The sequence below is a fragment of the Euleptes europaea genome, chromosome 2 (assembly GCF_029931775.1).
Source record: "Euleptes europaea isolate rEulEur1 chromosome 2, rEulEur1.hap1, whole genome shotgun sequence".
NCBI classification, from domain to species: Eukaryota; Metazoa; Chordata; class Lepidosauria; order Squamata; family Sphaerodactylidae; genus Euleptes; species Euleptes europaea.
The window spans coordinates 35,192,980-35,213,636 of NC_079313.1; the positions used below are offsets into that span (position 1 = coordinate 35,192,980).

The window sequence follows — 20,657 nt, forward strand, 5'->3', positions numbered from 1 at the left end:
TTCCTTAGAGTATGGGCTTAAAATTGAACTGGACCACCATTTAAATCCTCAATATATAAGTTGCAGGTGTGGCTTCCATGATGTTTCCCCATTTTGACTCCATGATCCATTGTGAAGCACTACAGACATAATTCACCAAAGACATGATTGCTGAGAGCAGCTTGGGATGACAGTGTTTGAAAGAAACAAATGATGACTTTTGGAGACCAAATCTTAGTTAAAAACATCGATTGCATCCTTTCCATTCATCATAATAATCCTGTTAAATACAAAGTAAACACATTCAGGGGGGAAACAGCACACATAGCCTTTATTACTGTTGTGTATGTACACATGATCTGCAATGGAATACAGAAATGGAATTTTTGATGCATGCATGGTGTTTGAGTTGGTCCCTACATAAATATTAGTATGCAAATATTATAAAATAACAAGCGGATAACTCGCAAAGACTTGCAGGGGTCACTTCATTTCTCCTTTATGCCCTTCTCTACACTATTTCCTCTTTCTTTCTTTTTCCTGGCAGGCCCCCTTTCCTCTCCCCTTTTTCTGCTTCCTTCTCTCCTTCCCACCTGTAATGTATGTATATAGTTAGGGGGAAACTTAGGAGCTTGAGTCCTGGACGAAGGATCCTAAGTCCTGCATGCGCCATTGGTCCAAACCGGTTTGCGCCATTGGCCCTAAGCCGGCACGCGCCATTGGTAACCCGGGGTTGTTTCCTCCTATCACGGATCAGGGGGGGAGTGGCGCGGGCCAGCCTAGGAAGCATATAAGCAGGGCCGTTTGCCTTGAGTCTCCAGTTCTGTTCTTCTCTACAATAAAGCATTGTTGTTGGAACTCCGTCTCGACTTCGTGTGTCCTCCCCACGCAGACTTAACAGTGGTGACGAAGGCTGGTAGGCAGTCCGGCTTGCTACCGAAATCACTCTCGCTTAATTCACTCTCGATTCTCCACGATAGACACATTCCGCGACCTGGGCCGCCGCGCCTCCCTCCTTAAGCTGTCGCCGACCAGCGTCGTTATTTCGGACTACCAGCAACATCGGGTTCTGGTCCGGGGAGAGGCCCATGTGCCCGTCTGATTCCAGGGTCATTCCACCCGCCTCCGCCTCGTTGTGGTCGACGGCCCCCGCACCAGCCTCCTGGGCCTCGAATGGTTCCCGGCCCTTGGGATCCATCTTGCGGGCATCCACCACAGCAGCCAGCCTACTCTCAACGCCGTCTGGTCAAAGTTTGAGGACGTTTGGAAGGGCCCGCTGGGCTGCTACAAGGGACCGCCGGTCCAGCTCCATGTCGACCCCACTGCCACCCCCATCCGCCTCAAGCCTCGCCGGGTCCCCTTCGCACTCAAGGACCGGATCGATGCTGAGATCGACCGCCTTGTCGCTCAAGGCGTCCTGGTGCCAGTGCCCAGTGCCAAATGGGAGACCCCGATCGTGATGCCTTTGAAGGCGACATCCGCATTTGTGCAGATTACTAATGCATGGTGAAACTTAAACTCATTTGAGTCTTATTGGACTCAAATGATCACTTGATATCTAAGATGTATAAGAAGTTACTGGAATTTTATTGTGAGCAAGAAAGAATAAAACCTACTATGATCAGTTGGGCTCAGATGCTAGGTCATGATATAATGTTACATAAATGGGAAAGGCTTTGGTCTCGAGACATGAAATCCATACTTTCCCAATCGTTAAGAGAAAACATATACAAAATGATGTATCGTTGGTACTTAACACCAAAAAAACTTGCAAAGTCCTACAAATGTACGTCAGCAAAATGTTGGAAGTGTAACCAGGAAACTGGTTCATTTCATCACATGTGGTGGACTTGTGAAAAAGCTAAAAAATTCTGGGACATGATATATAATGAAATAAGACTGATTTTACGGAATAATGTTCCTAAAACACCTGAAATGATGTTGCTATCTATGGTACCAGATACTATACTAACTCAAAGGACATTTTTGTTATATGCCACGACTGCAGCCAGATTGGTGTATGCGGCCAAATGGAAAATGGTGGCATTACCAGACAAAAAAGACTGGATACAGAAGATGTTAGAACTGATGGAAATGGCAAAACTCATGGCATTAATAAATCAGAAAGATAATGTACAGTTTTTGGAGGAGTGGGGGGCATGGAAAACCTATTGTGAAAATGAATTTCAAATGGGGATGTTTAAAGGTTACTCATTGACCTAATCCTTTTCGTATACAACTTTTTTATTAATATATGTAGGTAAATTTATAACAGTGAATTATATGTTTTTTTTAAGAAGGGAATAAGTACAATCTAAGTGGGATTATTTACTATAGCATAATATGAATATATGGATCGATAACAATACTACATAATATGATATCGGGGTTAGCATTGATATGCAAAAGAGTAATACATTTATTATTAGATGAATTGGGTGAGGGGAAGTCAATTGTTTGATTTTAATATACAATGTACTATCAACAATATTATTTACTTTCTTTTTATAAAAATGTTAAAAGAAATGTTATTAAAATCAAACAATTGACTTCCCCTCACTTAACACCACCCTTCTACCAACTTTTCTTTTATCTGCCCCCAGACTCTTCAACTTTTTTATTACTTCAATTTTTACCTCACCTTTCTCCCCAATGAGGACCCAAAGCAGCTTACATCATTCTCCTCTCTTCCATTTTATCCCCACAACAACCTTGTGAGCTAAATTCAGCTGAGAGTGTGCGACTGACCCAAGGTAATCCAGCAAGCTTCCATGGCAGAGTGGGGATTTGAACCTGGGTTTCCCAGATCCAAACCCAGCACTCTAGCCGCTACACCACAGTGGTTCTCAGCTTTCCATCCTTCACTCCCCCTGGCAGCTTCTCCCTGAGAAAAGTCTGACCAAGTTGAAGTTGAGTTGTATAACAGCCACTGCCAGGCCTGGCCAAGTTGCACAAGTTGTATGAAAATAGCTGCTAGGCCCAGGTGATTTGTGTGGTATCAAGTGATCCAGTAGCCACTGATACACCTGGGTGAGTCATGTAAATTGCATCGTAGCAGGTTTCTGGGTAGTTGCTGCTGGGCCTGGACCTGAGGAGTCCTTCCTCCAGGGTATGAGGAGGAAAGCAGATATGTACTGGGAGGTGAAAACAGCCCTGGAAAGCTCCCTGCCCCCTCCCTCCACTTTTACAGGCAGAAACCAAGGTCTTAAGGGTAGCAATATTGTTGTGTCCTAGCAACTCTCACAATGTCCCAGAGATCCCTTTTCTCAAAGGTGCAGGCATTGTTTCTATTATTTTTGGCAGGGGGGTAACCTCCAATGTTGTTCATTGGTTTTTCTTGTTTTGATCTAGTTTTTTTAGATTTCAGCTTTTCTGCAAACTTGGGGCTTTTCTCAGGTTTGTAGGATGTTCTGCCTTTTCTGTGCACGATATCAGTCTCTGGATTTAAATATCCACAGATGGGGCCATGTTGAGAATTAGGTTTATTGATGTTTGCATCTTGGCATGTTTAGCCAAGCATGTGACCAAACAGTCACAGATCCCTCCATCCGGTAGAGATCCATTCTCAGTTATAATGTTTTATTTATCACTTTTATTGTTAAAATACCTAGTATACCAATAGTCAGAAATTCCTGTAAATATTGACACTAATGAGATCTACTCAGATTTCTGGAAGTGTTGGGGCCATATCGAAATCTTTAACATTGCAGGACAGAATTCTGACAGTAATGAGTAAATCTCAAGGCCAACTTTCCTTTTAAAAAAAATATTAAGTCTTAATTTTTGTAATTTACCAGTAAAAGATAACATTTAACATGAGAGGTTGATATATGTACAGAAAATGCCTTAGAACATAAGAAGAGCCTGCTGGATCAGACCACTGGATCATCTAGTCCAGCATACTGTTTCATGCAGCAGCCAATCATTGCCCTGAAGGGCCTAACAAATTGGGCATAGAATATACACATTTCTGAGTTTTGTCACGAAATTTTAACACCCTTTGGTAAATGTCCAAGACTGATTCTGAATTCCGCTATTAACTAGTAAACAATGGGTTGTATGCAACTGTTCTGTGAACTGCGTGTTCATAGCAGGGGTTTTCTCACCTTCCCATTCCCAGAACTCTCCCTTCCCAGCCCTGGCATTCACCAAAAAGCTGCTCCTGGGGGCAGGGAGAAGGGGACACCTTCACAAACAGTGAGAGATGTAGAATATGGGTTACAACAAGAAGCAGGATTCACAGAAATTGCCCTCATGCTCTTGGCATGAACAAAGGGCAAGCTCTAGACCTTTTTGATGGCCATGGCTCCCAGCCATTTGATCCAGAACTCACTAAAACTCTAGCTCAAGAACTCATTTTCCACTCTAGATTAACACAAAGCAAGGGGGCCTTTGACCATGTGTAGAAGTCAGAGACTTGCCCTCGCCACTGGGTAATTTAACTTCATACATCCAGCCCATCTTGTTACGGAAGCAAGATTTTACACACTCCAGCATCTTTGCTTTTACAAGGTAACATGTTTTAGAAGTTCTGATAACAAAATGATTGAGAACATGTGAGAATGCCTTTATGATGCACCAATGAAGCAATTGTATGCATGTTTAATCAGCAGTAAATGCTACTACATTCAACAGGATTCATTCTCAGGCAAGTTTATATAGGATTGCAGACTTAAGGAGGTTTAGTTTTCTTTGGGTAAGGAAGTTTACATGGAGGGGATAGAGGATAGAGTTCCAACTTTCTGTTCTCACAACTGAGTTACTGAACCTTTCATCAGTATTCCCCTTCAGCTTCAGAATTAGGAGAAAAGATAATATCTCAACTCTCATGCTAAGAGGGGAGCTTTTCTCTTCATTCTACAGCAGCAATGTTTCATGGTGAGATGCATTTTATATGGCTGCCAGTTCACCCACTATCGTAAAAGACCTCCCAGCAATGCCCCTTTGTTTCTTGCCAGAACCTCAAATACCAGTGGGAGAAATATGGGGGATTATAGGGTGACATGATGAAGTTAGGAGGAGGCACTAGGATGTGCCACAAACTCTATGGTTGTAGCTGAAAATGATATTGCATGCCAGCATGATGCCAGTGTGTCTGCCCCTGCCTCCCTAAATCCTCCTGGAGGGCCAGACAGTGGCCTGGCAACCCTAGACACATATCTGAGTGGATCACCCTCTCCTGGCTTTCCCCTCTGGCTGCCTCTTTATTGCAGTTTTGGTAACCATCATATTTGTCAATCTAAGAGAGTCTCTGATTGGTAAGCTCCCTTCCCTCTTCCCTTGGAAGAAGAAAGATGACAGGCCTGGGCAATGAATTCTTATGGAACTATTAACCAAACAGGGACTTAGAAAGTGCCATAAGGATAGCTATGCCTGCCAAATAAACTAATGTATGCTCTTGATGTGTCTTATTAAAAGGGGCAAAAAATCCCTGCTTTTGTCAAGAGGGACTTGTTTGCTTGTGGTGCTCAGTTAAACAAAGACAGAAACTAGCTAACAGCCTGCCAGTTCCTGTCTGTTAAGAACAGTAAGGAAGCAGACAGGAAGGGGCTGGGGGAGCCTGGGTTTGTGGTAGGATTGCCAGCCTCCAAGTACTAGCTGGAGATCTCCTGCTATTACAACTGATCTTCAGCTGATAGAGATCAGTTCACCTGGAGAAAATGGCCACTTTAGCAATTGGACTCTATGGCATTGAAGTCCCTCCTCTCCCCAAACCCCACCCTCCTCAGGCTCTGCCCCCAAAACGTCCCACCGGTGGTGAAGAGGGATCTGGCAATCCTAGTTGGTGGTGATTTCCTTAAGTTGGAACCAGCTAGGTTGCAGCCAGCTGCACAAATACATCTCTGAGAGAATAAGACATACATGGATCTTACCTGTGAGGACACAACTTGGAATGGGTGACCAGCCCTTTTGTGTGCATTTGGCTTTTGCTTCCTGCTGTTCAGGATGATATCCTGCATCACACTCAAATGACATATCGTCACCTTCTATGAATGTATTCTTAAAGGTATAAGTTAAATGGCCATGCAGCAACGATTTAGGAGGAATGCATTGTTCTAAAGACAAAATGAAAACTTAGGAGTGGAAGAGGGGTTGAGATGATAAATAAATTATTCAAAAGCTACATGTCAATTCCCAAGCACGTATGTCAGGGTTGATGATGAAGAAACTGAAATTGTTAAAGATTTTCTATTCCTTGGCTCAGTCATCAACAAAAGGGAGACAGCAACAAAGAAACCAGAAGAGAACTGAGACTGGGAAGGGCAGCCATGAAGGAGCTAGAAAAGGTCCTTAAGTGTAAGGGTGTGTTGTTGGCGACTGAGATCAAGGTAATTTATACTATAGTATTGCCTGTTACTATGTATGCATGTGAAAGTTGGACAATGAAGAAAATTGACAGGAAGAAAGTTGATTTGTTTGAAAAGTGGTGTTGGAGGGGAGTTTTACAGACTGTCCAAAAGACAAAATAAGTAGGTTCTAGATCAAATCAAGCTTTAACTCTCCCTAGAAGCTAAAATGACCAAACTGAAACCATTGCACTTTGGTCACATTATGAGAAGACGTGTCACTGGAAAAGACAATAATGCTAGGAAAAGGTGAAGGCAGCAGGAAAAGAGGAAGACCCAACATGAAATGGAGTGACTCAATCAAGGAAGCCACAGCCCTCGATTTGCAAGCCCTGAGCAAAGCTGTTAACGATAGGGTCCCCCATAAGTTGAAAGTGACCATAGGGTCCCCCATAAGTTGAAAGTGACTTAATGGCACTTAACACACACACAGTTCAATTGGGATTCACAAAGCAAAATACATTCCCACAATCTATCAAGAATAATCCATATACAGATTGTCACTTGTGAAACTGGACCTTAACACTGGAAAAAAATTCATCCAGCTCCCAGAGGTGCACTTCTTGACAGATAGGTTGCCCTGTCAGCTATGACTTTGTCGATCACGTTTTAATTTTTAAGGGGACTGAATCCAGGCACCCTCCCCCATCCCAATGTCATCTGATCAGAATCAATAGAACCAGCCGCACTGATTAGCTCTTTTGTGGAGATCCTCACAACCAGTAGCGGGTAAACAACCTGGTTGTGTATGCAGGGCTGCCATTATATAAAGTGATATTGTGAGGAGGCAGATAGCATGTTGGACTTTTGCTGAAAAAATGCAAGTTCCGGTGCCTATTTATTTAAATATTTCAACCCCAATTTTCTCCAACTCTGAGCACTTGAAGTAGCTAACCAAATAAAGTACACAAAAATATAGTATAAAGAAAGGCATACAATATAATTGGTCTTCAGTGCACTTTTAAAGGGCATAATAAGCCATAAGGTGATCCCAGGCTGATCAACAAGCCCGGTCAACTAAAGTCACAAGGTCAATCCACACAGCTTACACTGGGCCACGGGGGCAAACCACAAGGCCAATCAAGGGCCAAAAGTTCTTTGGCTCTTTCCCTTCAGCTTATGCCAAATACTTAATGCCTCTGGCCAAGTTAGGGTTGCCAGATCCAGACTGGGAAACTCCTGGAGATTTGGGGATCAAGCCTGAGGAGGGCAGGGACCTCAGTAGGGTACAATGCCATACAGTCCACCTTCCCAAACATCCATTTTCTCCAGGGGAACTGATCGCTATAGTCTGGAGATGAGTTCTAATTTTGTGGGATCCCCAGGTCCCATCTGGAGGCTGGCAAGTCCAAGGTCCAAATACCTGCAGAAAAGGAAGGAGCAGGTGCTCACACTGTATCTTACTCATCTGGCTCAACTGTATCCCTGTTGAACCATGGCACATGTACAATCTTGGCAGCACATGTGCAGAGCATGGGAGGCTTACAAATTCTGTTCACAAACAAGAAACAAAGTCAACAAACAGCAGAGGAATACGATGCTGCTAATCAGTGTGCTATTGTTCCAGCATTCCCTTCTTGATAAAGAAGAATTTGTAAGGCAGTGGAGAAATGAGCACTTACTAAAGCATTGTGGTTCTGGATCCCAACCAAATTTGGTGCACGTAACTCTATACCACTTCTTTTTATTTCCCGGCAGAAAGCCATGATTACATCGAAAATCAATGGTTTGTCCCTCCTTTTTTGGAAAGTGTTCCTCTCTGTAGTATATATTGGCCCAAGACAGTGCTCCATTTTCTACAGAGGGATAGACACAGCGCTTTGCTTTGGCAGAGACAAGAGAGAAAATATTAAGGCAAAAGATCACAGCCCTTTTAGGGTTTTCATGGCAAGAGACTAGCAGAGGTGGTTTGCCAGTGCCTTCCTCTGCACAGCAACCCTGGTATTCCTTGGTGGTCTCCCATCCAAATACTAACCAGGGCTGACCCTGCTTAGCTTCTGAAATCTGACAAGATCAGGCTAGCCTGGGCCATCCAGGTCAGGCCAAAAGATATATTACCTATCAGTTATTTTCCTTAGCTTTGCTAAAATCTTTTTCATTTGTTTGCTTCTTGTAGTGTTAGAACATAAGAAAGGCCCTGCTGGATCAGACCAAGGCCCCTCAAGTCCAGCAGTCTGTTCATACAGTGGCCAACCAGGGCCTCTAGGAAGCCACAAACAAGATGACTGCAGCAGCACCATCCTGCCCGTGTTCCACTGCACCCAAAATAATAGGCATGCTCCTCTGATACTAGAGAGAACAGGTATGCAGGTGTTATCTTCTCCAAATCCCTAACTCATTCATTTCTAAAGTTATCCCATTGATTTCAATGGGAATGACTTCCAAGTAGGAATGTTTAGGATTGCAACCTCAGGGCTTGATCAGACATTAAAGCCTTCACATGGAGACTATCAAAACCCCTGCGGAGGAGCACCATTCATGGTGCCAGCAGGCAGGCGAATTACCGTATTGACCCGAGTATAAGCTGAGGTGAATTTTTTAAGCCAAAAATCATGGCTAAAAAACTTGGCTTATACTCAAGTATATACGGTAGTTGTTCATCCTACATTTAAATGTTCTCTCTGTGTAGAGAAAGACCAAACTAACTTGCTACTGAAAAATTATTTTGTGTATGAGCCATTATCTCTCCTATTTGCAGTGCATGCAGATTAATTTGCCTAAATTATGCATTGTACTGAAATTTTCCTAAATGCTTAGTGGTAAGACACCAACAGTGACAGTGTGCATTTAACTGTGTGCCATTGATCCTGAATTAGCTTATAGAAAGGCTAATGTAATATGAAAGTGTAACACAGTGTGGAGTTTATAAATCCACTGGTATTTTCTTGCCTTGGATATTTATTTACTTTATTTATATAGACACAATTGTATTTCTATCAGTGTTGGTGGTGTGCTATGATGTGATTTAAATAGCTGCTATTTCTTCCACTTACTGAGTATTATAACAAAGGCTGAAGCAAACTTTTATTTTGCCAGTCATTTTAACCAGTGTTGTTATAGCTCTTACTGGGTTTAAATTCACTGATATTTTCACATTTTCACTGGGTTTTATTGAGATTCTTAGTCAGAGAACATTTTTGTAGCTTCTGTGTGCTTTATACTGCTGAATTTTTAACTCATGGATTTTACTGAATTTTCAATTTGGATTATTTGTGTTTAATTTATATTAGAAACCATCTCAGGTGTTTTTAATCAAAAAGAACAGGGAAATTGATATCACTATCATACTCAAGCCAAAATGGACCTGCTACTTCTTAGACCTATCTCTAGCTATCAAAGTAAGCACCACATGCGGAGAATCTTCAGGGGGTTCCTATGAACTATGGTGAAGTGTTCACCCATCCTATTGGTACCAGCCGATAATGCTCATAACAATGTTTCTTGACACCAATTTTTTTTAACTATTTAAAAGTCGATTTTTCATACGTCTGTCCTCCCTTCCTTCAGGCTCCTCAGCTATTGGGACATCTTTTACTCTAGAAGATTCCCCCCAAACACATACACACACAAAGTATTGATTAAACCTTGCAAAAGGAAAAGTAGCAGAAGACCATCAACAATACAAAACTATCTGCATCCATTAGGCTTTGACAGAAAATAGTAATACAACATGAAAGCTACTTACATACACATGTTGGAGAAGGTAACCAGCCATACTTGGTGCACTTAGAAGATGTAGTATGGCTTTCAGGCTCATATCCTGAGTTACAATAAATTTGGATAATGTCCTCAAATCTGTACTGACTCTGTACTGGACGGAAGATGCCGTTGTCTACTTTGGGAGAAGTGCATATCACTTGCAAGAAGGGACAGATAAGGAGACGAGGTTAACAACAGTAAATGTATTCCCTGCTTAACAATATTTACATGATCACCATGTGGCTTGTACAGTTATGAGATTTTTGAGACTGCATGTGCGAGTTTGAACAGTCCACAGTGATTGCAATCTTCTTGCACACACTTAGGCCAAACTACAATGATTAGATATTCCAACATTTCCTTTTTTTAATGAAAGATTGGGCTGCCAATTTGGTTGGACCAGTAGTGCTGGGGGAGAAAGTGCTTAGCCCTTTCCTCTCAGCATAGTTTTCTCAACCAAAAGTGCCCCTGAGGCTGATGTTTGTCCTGAGGGGGATATGGGTCCCCTTATTTATTTCTTCTAGGGTTATGCATATTGATACACCCAAACCAAAAATAAACCTGAAATTAGCAGCTTCGGCAATATTCAAGTTTCGGGTAGACTGAATACCAAAACATGGGAATCTGCCCAAAGCCAAATAGCTAAAGAGATAGTTGGCTTTTCAGGTTTCGGCTATTCACCTTCTGCAGTCTCCAATTTGTGGCCCTTGTGTTTAAAAGGAGAGCTATCTCCTTTCTTCATATTCCTGCCCCCTGGCTGGTTTCCAGGGCACCAGGAGAAAAGGAGCAGGCACCTTGGAGTGACCAATAGGAAGGCTCACTGGAGCTTCTCATGTGGCCAATGGCAGCAATGCATTTTGCATTGCTGCAAAGCCACTGGTGCAATCTACATGGATGTCATGGGTCAGTCTCCGAGGAAGGAGTCATCTTCAGAGGAAGAGCTCTACCAGGTAGATCCAGCCTCACTGGACCTGCATCAGGGTTCGCAACCTGAAGGGGTATCAGATCCATCCCAGCCTTGTGAGGAGCGTAGTAACCCTGTCAGCTCTCAGGTTGCTGACCTCCCAGAGCCTCCAGAGGACTCACAGCCTGAAGTCTGGTCAGGACCATTCCTGCCCTGCAAGGAGCCTGGACCCAGTAGCCCAGCTGGTAGCCCTCAAACTGCTGACTCACCAGAGGCTACTCAAGGGCTGACAGGAGGAGGCAGCAACAGAGAAAGGCACTAGTAACTAAAAGGCACAGTGCTCGGCTTGGAGTCTATTTGCTTGGAGCCTATCAGTGCTGGCTAGAGGCACAGAGCAGAGAGTCTTGACAGGATGAAGGCTAGCCCCAGCAGGCAAACTAGAAAAGGGGCAGCTGGGAAGGGGAGCATCAAGGAAGCAATGTGTTATGTACCTACCAACTCGCTGACTCCCACTCTGAACAACTATCTCTGACCTTGGACCCTGAACTGGCTTAGCTGACTACATGTGTGGATTGTGATTTGGCAAGAAACGGACTCTGATTTCTGGCATTCTGAATTACAGGCTGGACTTTTCTGACCTCTCTCCAACCTCCAAGCCCCGACAGCTTCATCTCTTCAGTGCTCCAGAGATGCTGTAACTTGACACCAGGAGTTGGCAGCCAGCCAGCACACTGGATTTTGCTGAATACCAATATTTATCAGTATGGGTATTTGGTTTATTTTGGGTTTACCCCCTCCCCCCCAAAAAAATAGGCCAAATAAACCAAACCCAAAATTTACTTTTTTTTTTCTTTTTTTTTGCACAACCCTACTTTTTTTCATTGAAGGACAAACAGTAACCAGGGATGATGACAATTTTGAACTGAAAACCAGCACAGGGGAAGGTTAAGCTATTTTTCCCCTGGCCCTCCACATCACTTTTCCATTTGAATACATCATACATAGGAAGCTGCTTTATTGCAAGTCAGACACCTAGTTCGGAATTGTCTCCTCTAACAAATATTGGCTTTCCAAAGTTGTGGGCAAAGAATTATAGTCTTTGAAATGTGGTACCCTGAAATCCTTTAACTGGAGATGCCAGGAACCGACTCTAGGACCATCTGAATACAAACCATGTATTCTACCATTGAGGTCTGCTCTCTTCCGAAAATGGGTGCCCTGTGACAGCATTTCATTTAAAAAAGGGTGGCAGTTCTACTTATGGATCTCCACCTTAGTTTATAGCTTGATTCTTATATCTCAATGCATATAAACGTATATAAAGCAGGATTACAGCCAAAGCCTCCAAATATTATTAGACCAAATTTTAGAATTTATTTGTAATAAAATATATAAGGAACTGCAAGAATTTCAGCTAAATTTTTATGGCTGTTTCAGCCATAAGATGTACGGTTTTTTGTTTTTTTTAGAGAGAGCTGAATGTAGTGTAATAAACATCATTGCTTGAAGTATGCACATCCAATCCACTACCATCTATGTTCAAATGTTTTGCACATTTTTGTAATGCTTTCAAAATCTATAAACCTGTAGGGCCAGAGTCAACATTGGGGCTTGGCTTGGCAACCCTAGCTCTGCTTCTTCAGACTGCTCATGGACTCTACCTCTTCAGGCTAACATTGTGTTTCTCCCATGAAAAAAGTTTCCTTTTCGGAAAATTAGTACATCACTGATAAAGGTATCACATAGATGACTTCTGGATACAGTAATTTACTGCATGGAAGGAGTTTTTAATATGGGGAAACATTAAAATACATTATCTTCTCTCCTCAAAAAGCAGATTGAAGTGAGACAATCTACTATTTTATTAAGTTAACCATGTTATTCTGTGTAATGTTTTGAACACCTCTTCTGATGTAGCTTGAGAAATGCTTGTGTATACCCACCCCAAAGAAGTCATATTTTAAAGAGAACAACTGTTAGTTAAAAATCATTGAAATAACTCCCTACTTGAAATGATTCTCACAGTTAGTACAATGAGCTTACCTAGACAACCTGGCACTTTTGTCCAGTTTCCATTGTCACAAAAAGATCTGTTTTCACCTTCCATTGTATAATATTGTTGGCATTTGAATTCTACCAAAGAGCCAGATGTGTACTCTTGCTTAGATAAATGTATAATGTCCCCATTCTCAACAGTAGGTGGCTGGCTACAGTTTTTTCCGCTGTCTAATAAGCAATAAGAATTATGACTTTGGCCATCTCATGGTAGCTTTGGTATTACTCACAAACATTTCATGTTGGATGTCACAAATACTAATATGGTTAAATGGGTAAGATGTACATGGGCAGTTAGAAAAGAACAGCACTTGTGCACAAAATGGGGCTGTTGACAGAAAGGATCGATTCATATAAAATTCTTCTCCCACTCCCTACAATTTTTGGTGCTTCCCTGCCCATGCCAGCCAATTATGTGAAGTGAAAATAGAGAAGTACTAGACATGATATCATAGCATAAAGATATCTATATGCATTGTGAGTTTTTGACGCATTGGAATAGCCTAACCAACAAATGCATTTTAACAACTTTTTTTAAAAAATGCTATGATTTACTACAGTCACACACAGTCGTTTTATTTACTATTCCTCCCCTTTGGAACACACTTACCCCAAATGACTTTAACAGGTCCTAAACAAATTCACTTACTCTTTCCCCTTGCCAACAGCAAAAGAAAAATCTGAATTATTATGTGTCATAGAGGTTTGGCAGCTCTGGGTTGGCAAATTCCTGAAGATTTGGGAGTGGAGCCTGTAGAGGTGAAGTTGGGGAGGGGAGGAAGCTCAGCAGGATCTAATGCCATAGTTTATTCTACAAAACAGCCATTTTCTTTAGGGGAAATTATATCTGTCATCTGGAGATCAGTTGTAATTCTGGAGGATCTCCAGGCCCTTTCTTGGTGTTGGTAACCTTCTGTCATAAGGAGGTATGTGCATATCAATAAACCCAAACTGAAAATAAACCTGAAATTAGCAGTTTCAGTAATTTTCAGGCTTTGGGTTTACTGAACACCAGGACTTGGGGGTCTTCCCAAAGTCGAATAGGTGGTTCCCAATTCAGGTTCAGTTCCCAATTCAGTTCGGTGGTTCCCAATTCAGGTTCGGTTATTCATCTTTGCTCAGAGGCATGGCTCTGTGCTTTCTCCCCTTTTTCTTTCTTTTTTTGACTGGTTTTGTTAGGGCCCCATAGTTGGGTCAGGGTTGTATAATCTGAGCCAACTTTGTCTGACCATCATCCAACCACACAGCCAGCCATCACCATTCAGTGGGTTAATATGGATAAAGCTTAAGGGTTTTTTGTTTTTTAAAGACTGGGCTCACTTATTCTCATCCAGAGGGATATACCCTCCAATTAAAAAGTGCCAGCTTCAACAGGCTTCCGAATGAGATTTCTCAGCCATGCACATAATAAGACAGATATGGAAATCCAGGTGGGATATGATCTCATTTGCATGCTAAAGACATGTAGCGCTTCCTGAGCAAATGAAGGAAAACCTTAAAAATCTTTACTTTTACATTGGAAGATGAGGTGACCATGGATCTTGTGGAGCATCTTGTGATTATCTAGCGACATAAATGTCCACTTTGCTTAGGGCTAGCAGACCTATAGCCAACATTTGGAGGTAACCCATAGACCAGCTCAAACACAAGAGAAAACAAGCTCACAACCCTCTCTAGTAAATAAACCTAAATCAAATTAATCTGCACAAATAGAAAATTTACCGGCTGGTATACACAATGGCAAATCCATTTGTCCATCAACACACTGCCTGACTGAAGGAGTTATCAGGACATATCCTTGTTTGCATATGAATTCCAGTGTGTGGTTATTTTTAACCAATTGTGAATGGCTGTGCCAACCAGATAAAAGCAGATTTTGGGCATCTAGCTGCTTTCTTGCGATAATGCAGGGTGCTAAAAGAAAAAAAAGAAAGCAAGGATTGACCTTAGAGTTTATTTTTTTCATATCTTGCAGGCTTGCTATGGCTTACTTAAGACTGGTTTATTTGGGCTCACAAGTATAACTCACATGTTTTGGGTTCTACGTGCATGGGCACTTTGACTTACTTTCTTCGCTAGCCCGACTCAGTTTTTCATTGGGGTTATGCATGAGTTTTCTGTCCCTTAGAGATGACTCCGACCCCAGCCTGCACAATATCTGGATCTTCCTGATCCTGTTGTAACACAATTCTTCGATCTCCCCTGAGATCAGCCCCAGTCAAATCATCCCCATTTCCATGCGTAAGCCAAAGTGAGGGAAAGGGGAGCTGGGTGTGTGTGACATTTTTCTCACTGTAAGCACTACAGCCAATTACAAAGCAGCATTTTCAAGGGTGGGGACTCAGACACTTTCGGATTTCTGCTGGTGATTCTGCAGTACTCCGGAAACCCCAGGACTTTCTCCAGGGCAAACAACAACATGCATAGCAGTTTCAGGATTCGGAACAGAAAAGCGTGGGTCAAGAGAACCTTGAACCCCAAGTAAAAGTCCCATGCATAAAAGACCTCAGATGCCGTACTGAATATATATCAGCATTGATTCCTATTATATTTTGACAAAGCCTGAGAAGGAAAAAAACTTGATATAACTCTGCTGTGTTATCAGAACTATAAACTAAAACTGGTAAAATGAAAAAGAATCTGTCCACGCACTTACATTTACTTGGTTTTTTTATGGTGTTTTTTTTTACAGTTGTTTGTATAACATTTTAAAACCAGACAGTACATGACAGTCACTGTGCTAGCCATTCAGACAACACCGTTATGAAGAAAGACATTATCCACGTTGTTCTTCAGGTAAGGAGGCTGAAAAATAATGACTGGCATTGGGGTAGCCAATAAAAGTCCATAAATGAGCAGAGGCAGTCCAACAACAGAATGACTCTGTCTCTCTATAACTATTTTTCAGAGTTTATTCCACAACTGTGGCAGCTATCCCATCTTGCTGAATTCAACACATAGTTTCAAACCTGCATTGCTTTGCAAAAACAGGCCTCATGTTTATGCAACTTAGGAAACAGTATGAGCAAAATCCATTTAGCAGTGATAGATCTGGATAAAGCAACTTTGCATTCAGAAGAACACCGATCACAGAGGTCATCTTGCCCATTCCCTATTTTAAATCTGTAATACTAAAACAGAATACATCCTCTTACCCAAACACTTAGGTTGAGGAGTCCACTTCTGTTCTTTGCATTCTAGCCATTCAGAGCCGTCCAATGTGTAGCCAGGGCTGCACTCGTATTGAATTCTGCTGTTTTCTTGATACTCGACTTTCCCACCACTTACAATCTTTCCAAAATCGATCTCAGGTTCTTGGCACTCTGAAACTTCTATTTGGCATCATTCAAAGCAGCTCAGTCAGTAAGTAAAGCCCTACGTTTCTCAAGTTAAGTACAAGTCAAACATTTCCGGTCTCTGGGTTTATTTAAATTCAATAAGTGGATCTATTGTCCATCCAGTTCTTCTTCAACAAGAATCATTAATTGACATTCAAGGATACTTCTCCATTTATTTACATGGGTAGAACAAACCTTTTATAGATAGGAAGGTTTCATGTAGTCACCATGGAAAATAGCCACGGATAGACCTGTACTCCATGAATGTATCCAATCCCCTTTTAAAGCCACATAAATTAGTGGCCATCAGTATACCCTGCAGCAGGAAAATTCCAAAATTATGTGTTGGACATCTGCAATAATTTTAAATTTGGCATCATTATTGCTCCATGGCAATGGCTTTATTTCCCTACAATTGCAATTGTCCACCCCAGCAGGAGTGCATAGGCCATTAAGGTCACTGAGAAAAGTCCCACTGGCCGATGACCTGCTCTCCTCTACTTGGTCCAGGCGAAGCTACCCCAGGGATGAAAAGAGTGCTGTGTGGCCAGGAGAAGGAGTCACCAGGCTGAGCTGTGTTGAACCCAGAAAAGGAAGCACCCAGAAAAACCACATCACACCACGTCTGACCTAAGTGGGCCAAGATGCTCCTGGCCCAGGGGAAGGATGCACCCAGCTAGGAAGAAAAAGATGTCCAGACGATACACATCCAGCCAAAGGAAGAAGGTTGCTTGAACCAGGGGAAGAGGTGCCATGCCTGGCTGAGCCATGCCTGGCCCAGGAGAAGAGGCGCCTAGCTCAGGGTAGAAGGTGGCCAGCCAAGTCACAACTGGCCTGAGGAAGGAGGCATCTGGCCTAGGGAAGGAGACACCTGGATCACTGAAGCAGCACCTGGCCTGGGGAAGGAAGCTCCTAGCCTGATTGAGTTGTACCCAACCCACTGGAGGTGGCACTCAGGCCAGGAAAGGGGACACTCAGCCATGCACCTGGCTGACTCCTTCAGTGTACACCATTAATGCTGCCACTGGCTGGGCTGTAAACAGTCATTCCTAGGGTTGCCAACTTCCAGGTACTCGCAGGTGATCTCCTGCTATTACAACTGATCTCTAGCCGATAGAGATCAGTCCACCTGGAGGAAATGGCTGCTTTGGTAATTGGACTCTATGGCATTAAAGTCCCTCCCCTCCCCAAACCTCTCCCTCCTCAGGCTCCACCCAAAAAAAAAAACCCCGCCGGGGGCAAAGAGGGACCTGGCAACCCTAGTCATTCCCCTCTTCCTGCCTCTGGCTGCTGGGATGAAGCCAGGGCCAACAGCTTCTCTTTCACAGCTTGCTACAAGGCCCAGCCTCCCCGTGGGTGCAGCAGGCGCACAGGTCGCCTTCCCAAAAGTCCAGTTAGGATGCAATTCCATGGAGAGGAGCCACCCAGGGCTGGACTCCCCCAGCCCAAAGCAGATTTTGCTGAAGCTCAGAAGAGGATTAATATAAACATTTTTAAAGGGCTCTTTTTGTCTATTTGAATAGATGTGTCATCTCCTCCCTCCCAGTGCATTGGGACTGGTGATCATTGTTCTTCCCTCCCCCACACACACTTTCCCCCACCCTCTGCAGTGTGACAGTGCAGCCAGCTGGGGAAATGAGCTTCCATGGGCAGTAGGGTTGCCAATTGCCAGGTAGTAACAGGAGATCTCCTGTTAATTCAACTGGTCTCCAGCCGATAGAGATGAGATCACCTGGAGAAAAATGGCCGCTTTGGCAACTGAACTCTATGGCATTGAAGCCCCTCCCCTCCACAAACCCCTCTCTTTTCAGGCTCTGTCCCAAAAATCTCCCGCCGGTTGCGAAAAGGGACCTGGCAACCCTAATGGGCAGGCATGACATCTGAAACTCCCTGTCCCTGTTCCTTTGGTTTTTCCCCTGATGGTGTGGAGAGGGGCTGATGGGCTTGGCAGTCTGGCTCTTTCACCCTCCCTCTGTGGAACACAGGCAGGATGGTGCTGCTGCAGTCGTCTTGTTTGGGGGCTTCCTAGAGGCACCTGGTTGGCCACTGTGTGAACAGACTGCTGGACTTGATGGGCCTTGGTCTGATCCAGCATAGCTTTTCTTATTTTTTATGTTTTCTCTCCTTTGGGGAATAGGAGAGGGGTGGGCCCTTTTTCAGGATCATTTCCCCCTCCCAGTCTGCCCAGCACCTCAACTGGCACAATTTTTCCTAGGTGAAACTTACCTTTCTCAGAAGTACTGCATGTCCATAGAATAAACTGAATAATAAATACAAGCCAGTTGTTCATGTTTCAGGCAATTTACCAGTTGTTCTGAACTAAAGCCTTCACTTTCAGGGATTAGTTTGTCCAGGGATTGACATTGCAAAGGTCTTTCTGATATTGTTTCATCAATTATTTCTTCCAATACTAGGGATGTGCTTCTTTCTTTTTCACTGCTAAGTATGTGAAGTGCTTTTGTTTGGTGCAGCATCTGGAAAGAGAAAGGATGTCCACAATTAGAATCTGAACTCGCCTAGCAAATGATAATTAGGGTTGCCAATCTCCAGGTACTAGCTGGAGATCTCCTGCTATTACAACTGATCTCCAGCCAATAGAGACCAGTTCACCTGGCGAAAATGGTTACTTTGGCAATTGAACTCTATGGCATTGAAGTTCCTCCCCTCCCCAGACCCTGCCCTCCTCAGGCTCCGTTTTAAAGATCCCAGGCGGACCATTTGAAAGATCCCAGGCGGAGGTCACTCTTAACTGTGCCACTGCTTTTATCCCAGGGACTGAACCTTGATGTTCTACATTCGATGGGTTCTACTGCTACTAAGCTCTCCTAGCAATAAAAAGATACACAGATTATGTGGTATGTGAAGATTCAGCTAAAATCAGATGCTGCCTTCTTGGGTCAGGCAGTAGAAATCTTGTGATACAATAGGAGAAATAGTCCAAAATCAGATTTTCATGTAATGTCACAAGTGTTGAAAAAATATATAAGGATGAGATGTCAACAACAACAGTGAGTCTACTTTAAAGAAGAAGAGTTGGTTTTATATGCCAATTTTCTCTACCTTTTAAAGAGAATCAAACCAATTTACAATCTCCTTCCCTTCCTCTCCCTACAATAGACACCTTGTGAGGTAGGTGAGGCTGAGAGCTCGAAGAGAACTGTGATGAATCCAAGGTCACCCAGATTAGGGTCTGACTGCCACTCATGTGGAGGAGTGGACAATCAAACCTGGTTCTCCCGATTAGAGTCCACTGCTCTTAACCACTACTTATCTGACAATGTGGTGTTCTTCCCAGGAAAAAAAAAATCTTGGGAAATAGCCTGTGACTTGAGACATTTATTTAAAATAAGATAGCAAAGTAATGTCATCTTCAGAACTAAGAGCCCTAAGAATGACCTACCAATGAGCAAGGTCCATGATTCCATGAAAATGAGCATAAACTGACAACTTTCAGCAAAATGTTTAAGAAAATAGTGAACATTCTAAAAGAAGTCAGAGCACCCTTTGGTCACATCATTATGATGTCACCAGATCGGAACATTCAGTTAGCAGATTAACTCCTCCCTCTTCTGAGGCCTTTGTTTATTGTGGAGTTGACGTAGGGATCTTACTTAGGGATCTTTTTGGTCGTGAAAATGGAAGCAGCTGATATGCTACTAATGTAATTCTACATGGCTTATCTTCTTCACTGATGGGTATATTAAAAATATGGTCTGAGTGGTACTTGTAAAAACATTGCATCCTGGTCATCATAAACCCATAGCAATCACAGTTGAATGTAAGGTCAGATAAATCAGTAGCTCTCAGCTTTTTCTGTATTTGTCTGGATAGATGGTCTTTCTATGTAGAGAATAATAATACATTTTATGGTAAATATTTTCAGTGTTCACAAAGGTTTTCTCAGCGATTAATACAAAATTGGTAATGCTGTGAATTTTACCTTTTAAAAAACTAATGAAAATAGAGATGTGGATTTTTTAAAATTTGCCTTAAATGGATCGTATCAGCACATACAAATGAACTTTCCCAAATCGAATACATTATAGCACACATTTTCATGAAACAATAGTTTAATAATTGATTAATAATTATTGGAACAGCTATTTTCTATGATTGGGGGAGGTGGGGACCTGTTGGTATAGACTAGGTCCCACTGGAATTCTGTTTTATATTGCTGCATTGGCTAGCCCTCTGGAATTAATATGCAATAAAGGGCTTTTTTCCACAGTGTTTTTTGCTGTAGCTCAGCTTCTTAACTGCAACAGCTTTCCATCTTGCTTACAGACAATATTGTTTGCCTGTCATTGTGGGAAGAATGCAGTTAAGCTGAGAGGA

General features: G+C 42.7%; 1 protein-coding gene across 1 annotated transcript in view; it reads right to left on the reverse strand.

The window, feature by feature from the left end:
* Positions 1-1,225: 1,225 nt before the first annotated feature.
* The window catches only part of LOC130473194 (coagulation factor XIII B chain-like), a 53,767-nt gene continuing 34,335 nt past the window's right edge, over positions 1,226-20,657 (reverse strand). The window contains exons 12-14 of the mRNA XM_056844723.1: positions 18,629-18,796; positions 4,086-4,165; positions 1,226-1,442 (exon numbers count right to left, since the gene is read on the reverse strand). Coding sequence (XP_056700701.1) covers positions 1,226-1,442; positions 4,086-4,165; positions 18,629-18,796 — 465 coding nt within the window. The remainder of the gene's footprint in view (positions 1,443-4,085; positions 4,166-18,628; positions 18,797-20,657) is intronic.